This window comes from Rutilus rutilus (assembly GCF_951802725.1).
Source record: "Rutilus rutilus genome assembly, chromosome: 1".
NCBI classification, from domain to species: Eukaryota; Metazoa; Chordata; class Actinopteri; order Cypriniformes; family Leuciscidae; genus Rutilus; species Rutilus rutilus.
In genome coordinates this window covers 52,802,265-52,810,211 of record NC_140209.1, presented here as the reverse complement: position 1 = coordinate 52,810,211, position 7,947 = coordinate 52,802,265, and the positions used below count along the sequence as shown (strand labels likewise).

General features: G+C 36.8%; 1 protein-coding gene across 1 annotated transcript; it reads left to right on the top strand.

The window, feature by feature from the left end:
• Positions 1-332: 332 nt before the first annotated feature.
• Positions 333-7,947, top strand: LOC311296928 (uncharacterized protein). The gene is made up of 5 exons (XM_084418929.1): positions 333-433; positions 2,976-3,132; positions 7,013-7,171; positions 7,448-7,504; positions 7,641-7,947. The coding sequence occupies exons 2-5, from the start codon at positions 3,075-3,077 to the stop codon at positions 7,775-7,777; spliced, it is 411 nt and encodes a 136-aa protein (XP_084275055.1). The 5' UTR covers positions 333-433; positions 2,976-3,074; the 3' UTR covers positions 7,778-7,947.

The window sequence follows — 7,947 nt, the reverse complement described above, 5'->3', positions numbered from 1 at the left end:
GTCGTGAGATAGCGTTGGATTTTCAATTGTTTTATTTCTGCTTGTAGACTCAATACATTCTTCATCACTATTCAAGGTGAAAGGTGTACTTATGATTCAAAGAATTAGGATAAAATTAAGAGGTTATATTGGTGATATACAGGCAGCCAGTGCTCTTAAAGTTATACAAGTCTTTGGATTACAAGACTTTGCACAATTTGTCCTTTACTGTGTGATTCGTGTTGATTTTAGCACTGTGTTGCTACATGACTTTTTGACCCCACTGGCCGATTTCTGTAGTTTTTTTTGTTGTCCACTTACTCATGAAGGATCATAGTGCATTTCTCCAGAAAGTCAAACACTGAACTGTTGGTTTTGTGACGTTTGTAAATGTCCTAACATTGACTAACTTTGGAGCACTGGAAATTCCTAACAAGCTTATTTTATCTGATTTGTAAGTGGTTTTTCATTTTTCTTATTCTTCTTGAGTTAAAAGACTTTAATATGCATGCACTCAAAAAAAGATTTTTACCTCTTGTTTGGTTTAATTAATTAAAATGAGCAAAAGTAACCTGATTTTATTTTATTTTTTTTTTTTTCTTAATTTTATTGTTCAATCCACCTAATATATTTAAAACTTAAAGAGAGAGTTCACCCAAAAATGAAGATTCTGTCATTAATTACTCACCCGTTCCAAACCCGTAAAACTTTTGTTCATTTTCGGAACACAAATGAAGATCTTTTTTGATTAAATCTGAGAGCTTTCTGTCCCTCAATAGACAGCTACGCAATGACCACTTTGACGCTTCAAAAAGTTCATAAAGAGATCGTAAAACTAATCCATATGAATTGAGCAGTTTAGTCAACATTTTCTGAAGAGACTCAATCGCTTTATGAGGAACAAATTTAATTTAGGGTTTTATTCACATATAAGCATTGATCAGAGAACATGAACAGAAGCTCAACCGAGCCTGCTTGATGCGTGTGAACAAACCTCTTATGGAAGCTGAAAAGTGCTGCGTAACACGAGAATGAACCTCATTGGCTCATGAAGGTCAAACGTGCTGCGTAACACGAGAATGAACCTCATTGGTTCTTGCTGAAGCTCAAATGTGCTGCGTAACACGAGAATGAACCTCATTGGTTCTCGTGGAAGCTCAAATGTGCTGCGTAACACGAGAATGAACCTCATTGGTTCATGAAGAAGCTCAAATGTGCTGCGTAACATGAGAATGAACCTCATTGGTTCATGAAGGTCAAACGTGCTGTGTAACACGAGAATGAACCTCATTGGTTCTCGTGGAAGCTCAAATGTGCTGCGTAACACGAGAATGAACCTCATTGGTTCTTGTGGAAGCTCAAATGTGCTGCGTAACACGAGAATGAACCTCACTGGTTCTTGTGGAAGCTCAAATGTGCTGCGTAACACGAGAATGAACCTCACTGGTTCTTGTGGAAGCTCAAATGTGCTGCGTAACACGAGAATGAACCTCATTGGTTCTCGTGGAAGCTCAAATGTGCTGCGTAACACGAGAATGAACCTCATTGGTTCTTGTGGAAGCTCAAATGTGCTGCGTAACACGAGAATGAACCTCATTGGTTCTCGTGGAAGCTCAAATGTGCTGCGTAACACGAGAATGAACCTCACTGGTTCTTGTGGAAGCTCAAATGTGCTGCGTAACACGAGAATGAACCTCATTGGTTCTCGTGGAAGCTCAAATGTGCTGCGTAACACGAGAATGAACCTCATTGGTTCATGAAGAAGCTCAAATGTGCTGCGTAACATGAGAATGAACCTCATTGGTTCATGAAGGTCAAACGTGCTGTGTAACACGAGAATGAACCTCATTGGTTCTCGTGGAAGCTCAAATGTGCTGCGTAACACGAGAATGAACCTCATTGGTTCATGAAGAAGGTCAAATGTGCTGCGTAACATGAGAATGAACCTCATTGGTTCTTGTGGAAGCTCAAACGTGCTGCATAACACGAGAATGAACCTCATTGGTTCATGAAGAAGGCCAAACGTGCTGCGTAACACGAGAATGAACCTCATTGGTTCTTGGTGAAGCTCAAACGTGCTGCGTAACACGAGAATGAACCTCATTGGTTCATGAAGAAGGTCAAACGTGCTGTGTAACACGAGAATGAACCTCATTGGTTCATGAAGAAGGTCAAACGTGCTGCGTAACACGAGAACGAACCTACTCTTTACGAGAAGTGCCATGGGATGTTTAATGACCACAGAGAGTCAGAACCGAGGTTTAACATCACAACCAGTCTTAGGCTACAGGGTGATATGGCTGTGGATGCTTCCTTTTTTCAGGAAGGGGAAAGACATGTTAAGGCACAAATGGATTATATGTTAAAGGGTTATATGTTTGTTCGGAGCATTTTGTTTTGTAAACGAGGCAGTGTAATGGAGACATTTTCACGCTAGAACGCTTGTTTTTCAGCGGGAATGCAATTCATTTGCTCAAAACACCAATTTGACCAATTGCATTAAGGCTACACTAAACCAGGACAGTTACTGTAATATAGGCTGCACACAAATGAATGTTAATTAAAGACCAAGGCTAGTAAACGTCTCCTATAAACTGCATGTTGAAATTAGACTAGCACTTAATATGAACACATGAACTCATGTTCATGCATGAAAACAAAAGCCACACCACACAGTTGGCTTTTAAATGGTAAACATGTAACTATAATTGTTGAGTTCTTTCCATCGATCAATTTCTTACTTTCACATTTAAAAGATTTCACGAGGTTACTTAACTTATACCCTACTCTTCAGTCTGCACAAATACCGATCAAGATGCTTTAAATAAAGGTCCCTTTAAATAAATACCATGAAGGAAACAACATGTTTTAACTTAAGGTAATTAATTAAATCTCTGTAAATTAATAAACAAAGTTATGTTGGACCAACATAAGATTTTCAGTGAAGTGTAAGTAGCATATATCTAAGAAAATGGCAAATAAAAAAAAAATTTCAGGTGGGCGGGTGGAGGCTTAAATGAGACAAATTGATAGCGTTCACATATTTACCAGCAGTGTCAGACTCATGAGTAGACGTCCACCTTCTTAATCAGAATATGGGGATCTCATTTATGTTCTTACTGGCAGTCGCTTTGTTCTGTCCTGTTCAAACAAGTGAGTAAAGTGAGTTTTCCTGAGACTTTAATAATCATAAATTATCTTTAATACATTTCTTTATCTTATTCATAGACACATTTAGACATTTTCCTTACAATTGTGGGCGTATATACCTGTCAGTCTGCACTACTTCTCTGTTCTTCGCTTGATGGACCCTTTTCACAGACTGTGATGGCGTGTTTGTAAATCCTGCAAAGTTTATATATATATATATATATATATATACACACACACACACATATATATATATATATATAGCCTATACATTTATTTTTTGATGTATGTAGTCCTACATTTAACACAGGCTAGCCTACTTTGTATTATATTACGTGAGTTATGTAAAATGTAGGTCTTTCTCTCTTGAAAGATTTTCTTTTGCTATTTGAGCAAATGGAAAGAAACACTTCATTTTTTTTCCATTAAACAACATAGGCTACAATAGGCCTATAACACAATATTTAGAATTAAATTATTAATGTTCTCTTTATTCATTAAAATGCATAGCATTCAGTTATAAGTCATTCAAGCCTTAACCTGAAAGCCAAACTTTCAAACTTTTTCTTTTTTTACTTTCTTTAGACAATATAATAATAGGCTATTAGGCTAGCCTACTATTAAATAGCCGACAATGGTAATGCCGTAAATTAGTCCTACCTGGCATTCCTTAGGCTACTTAGGCAAGGTCAAATCTACCGTTACCAACAAAAATTGTTTAGTGTAAAACATGTTGAAGATTTGTAGACAGACAGTCGATTCATTAAATAAGCTGTTTCCTCACAAAAACGGTTTATTTATTAGGCTACACAATTATTACACGATGTTGCAACAGCACTCGAACGGTTCCGAACCGTTTATATACTGTCTATGTTCCGAACCCCTCGCAGGCATATTTTGCGACCAAAAACCTTTCGTCACGCCCCCTACAGTTAGAGAGAGGATAGGAAAAGGAAACAACGTGAGGAACAACAACTTATCACAAATTTCTTTACAAAGAGAGCCACCTAGTATGCAGATATTGTGTAGTGTTAGTGTAGATAGAGGCTTGCTGCACGGTTGTCTGCATTTCCCCACATGTGAGAAACAACTTCGAAGCTGAGTTAACCCGAAAAGAGTGAGATAAAATGAAAATATGGAATACAATATGTAAATGATGTGGGTGACTACGTCCTCTTTTTCCCGGACATGTCCTCTTTTTGGACCTAAAAAAAATGCGTCCGGCCGGGATTTCTAGTTCAACCAAAATGTCCGGGATTTGGCTTTTGCTTTCTACAGTCGCCGTTTTTGCTTTGCTTTTTTTCCCGATTGATGAATCTGAATGTAGTGTTTACATGAACGCTAAACAAGTGATCGGGTTGATGCATAGACAGTATATAAACGGGGTTGATGTGCGTTTTGGTTTTAGCGTTGTTTAGGTCCCGCCTTCTCGCGCGCCACCATTGGTCGGTCGGTCATGTACGTAACGCAAACATTGGTCAAACTGCATGTCAATCATTACCCTCAGAACCACAGCAACAGCCAAGAGACAGAGCAGCCATAGACATATATAATATCTATGAGAGCAACGTTTGCTTGTCAACAGTGGCTCCTGAACAGCGTAAAAAAAAAGTTACAAAATTTAAATTCACAGATGATTTACAGAGAAAATTCCTGTGTCTTCGTCTCGGTCGGGATCAGTGTGAAGCAGAATGCCTGAGTGCAAAACTGGCACGAGCGACCTAGAAGCCAAGTATCATCAGGAGGATTGAAATGATTTTTTACTGAAATAGTATTGTAGATTTATTTTAACTTATGTCTATGAAAAGAAACAGTGTCATGTAAAAGTTGTTATAAAAAACTATTTTATATATTATTCTGTTGTTACGGGCCAAACGTTAAATGGAAAGGATGTAGCCTATTACTTTATGTATTCAAGTACAATAACATAGTTTGCAAGGTTGTGAATGCATTTGTATTTTTTTTAAGCATTCAATTGTTTACGCATCCAATGCACTTTTAACAGAAATTACATCTGGCTTTAATTTTCGGCTTCTTAGTCACAATCATGAAAGATTTAAGTAATAGCACAAGTGCATTACTACTTATACTATTCAGTACTATTTTTACATAATATGCCCATGCAACTGATGGTAGCATAAATATCCTACATGTAATTTATGGCTCCGCTACATTATGCCTTAATTGTCCATCCGTGTACTGTTGTTCTTTGCGGAAGCTTTGTGTTTCCGTTTAATGAGCTAATAAAATATTTAAACTCAAATCAAAATGTTGTGGCAGCTGTGTAATAAGCCTCGCTGCGGGGTCCAGATAACCCTGTTTGGGTTTATTCTGCAAGAACAAACATCTGGGTGTAGGATACATTATCCTTCAATAGTCTATAATTAAATTTAATCCATGATTTTTTATATAAACGAATATTTGTTCTTTAAGATGAAATAGCATTCACTTTAAATCATTTTTAAAAACATTCAATAAACAATAAACATGTACATTATGAAGCAACAGATTTGATTTTGATGTTAGCAGCATATGAAAGAAAAAAAATTCAGAGGTTTACAAAACTGATTTAATGCAAAAGAGAGGAATTTTTGCATATCCCCCTCATCCTTTCCTCGGGCCATTTTGACCCGAAACTCACCAAAAAAAAAAAAAAATAATAAAATTAAAATTAAATGGAGTGTTTATCAGAGTGGTCCATGACCTTAGGACTTTTGTCACACTTGAATGCCTACACCTTTTTTTTTTTTTTTTTTTTTTTTTGACTGAATTCAAGAAATTTTGTGGTTGAAATTTTAAAAAGTAACAAATCCTTCCCTCGCTGGTCAATTTTACCCCCTAAGGAAAAGGAATAAATGGAATGTGAGGAATACTTCGCCTCTGTATATATAGAAAAAATGCTAAACCTTTATCAAATTTTTTTTTTAATAATGTCTACATGTGCATCTCAAACATAGACAATCTCCCACCCTGATATTCAATAAACAGATTTGTTTGACAGGGAAGCTGTGCACAAACAGATATACACATATATACACGCACATGTTCGCGATTGTGCTGCATTCACTCACAAAAAATAAATGTTTTATATATTTACGGTGTGTACAAAATATCTTCATGGAACATGATCTTTATATCCAAATGATTTTTGGCATAAAAGAAAAATCGATCATTTTGACCCATACAATGTATTGTTGGCTATTGTCACAAATATACCTGTGTGACTTGTGACTGGTTTTGTGATCCAGGGTAAAGAAGAAAAAAAAAGCACCCCATTAAAAGGGTACCTAAAGGGCAGGTGCTGAAGCCCCCTTTGATGTCTATGTGTGCATGTGCATGGCTGGCATAGACTCAAGAGCAGACGAAAACTAGATACAACACGTGCCAACGCAACTTTGGACATTAAAATGTTGTTGTCAGTCCAAATGCAAAATTCACATGCATATGAACTGATAAAAATGTATGCCTTCAATGCAGCATACTTTTCATTGAATAAAAGTGTCTGCCAAATACAAATACCCTGAGTGGGTTGTTGAGAATCTGACTATTAAAAATACTTTTTTTTTTTTTTTTTTTACATGTTGGTCTGTGCACCTGCCTTTAACCTGTGTATCAGATAATCAAATCTGTCATAAATAGATTTATATAGGTGATATTTTGGAAGCAGTGTAATTAATGCTTAAGATTTATACTTGGTTTTTTAATAAATACATTGTTAATGTAAACATACAAAATAGTATTGTATTAGATGCTATTGAAAGATGCTATTGATATTGTGCCAACATTAGGTGAAACTTGAACATGACCTTTCAGAACTCTGTCACTGAAGTATAACTTCTGTCATCAGATGTCATGATTCTCAGTTTGTTTTTGCTTTGATCAGAGGCCAGGAACTGTGGATCCAATAGTTTCAACTGTGGTGATAAACGGCAAACATGTATACCTATGATATGGAGGTGCGATGGTGACAAGGACTGTCCGAATGATGCGGATGAGGAAGGCTGTGGGGAAGGCTTTCCGTTGCCACAGACACAAACTTCATGTAAGTATGCAAACCCAGACAGATCGAAAGTGTTCTCTATGAGCTGGTCCTGCAGTGCGCTATCAGAGCGCCTCTGAAATTCAATTAAGGGAACCATCTTTCATTATTTTAAGTGTTTGCTGAAAGCATTTGTATTTTTGAGGAATCCAGTGCTGCCAAATCAGTTTGAATGAATAAATATAGTCATGCAATGCAAATAATAAAACAAACAAGGCTTGGACTACAATAACAGAGTTGCTAGGTAACGTTCTCCTCTCTCTCTCTTGATAACATTAGCTTCTCAAGGTGAAGATGTGCCAGTCACAAGCAAGAACCAAACAGTGCAAAATGAAGGTAAAGCTCATGCTTACAATCTTACAATGAGTTAACTAACATGCAGTAGCAACAGCATTCTGCCAGAGAATCTTTTACAGCTAACAATGTTTCTGTCACACCCTAATGTTGCTAATGTTTTTATTTTTTAATTAAGATGATTTGGGAGGCACTCAGGTGACACCTGCGGCAAGTGGCTCGGACACTGAGAAACACAGAGTCCCTCCAACCAACATTACCATAAATCATGTTATGGAAAAACAATATGAAGTACTGACACTGGAAAAGACTTAACTCATTTTACTAATTCAAAATCTGAAATTAGAGAAAATGAAACTAAAGTTGGAGCTACAAAACCTTGCTCTCGGCTACTTTGCTGGGAGACAAGCAGACGTAGCAGCCTATGTGTGTGAGGAAATATCATATATTGTGTTAAAAAATAAATAATAACACAGCGCATGAAA

Coding starts and splice junctions, on each gene's coding strand:
- LOC311296928 (XM_084418929.1), top strand. CDS start 3,075: ATGGGGATCTCATTTATGTTCTTACTGGCAGTCGCTTTGTTCTGTCCT. Junction 7,172..7,447: donor GCCACAGACACAAACTTCAT/GTAAGTATGCAA, acceptor TGATAACATTAG/CTTCTCAAGGTGAAGATGTG. Junction 7,505..7,640: donor CCAAACAGTGCAAAATGAAG/GTAAAGCTCATG, acceptor TTTTTAATTAAG/ATGATTTGGGAGGCACTCAG.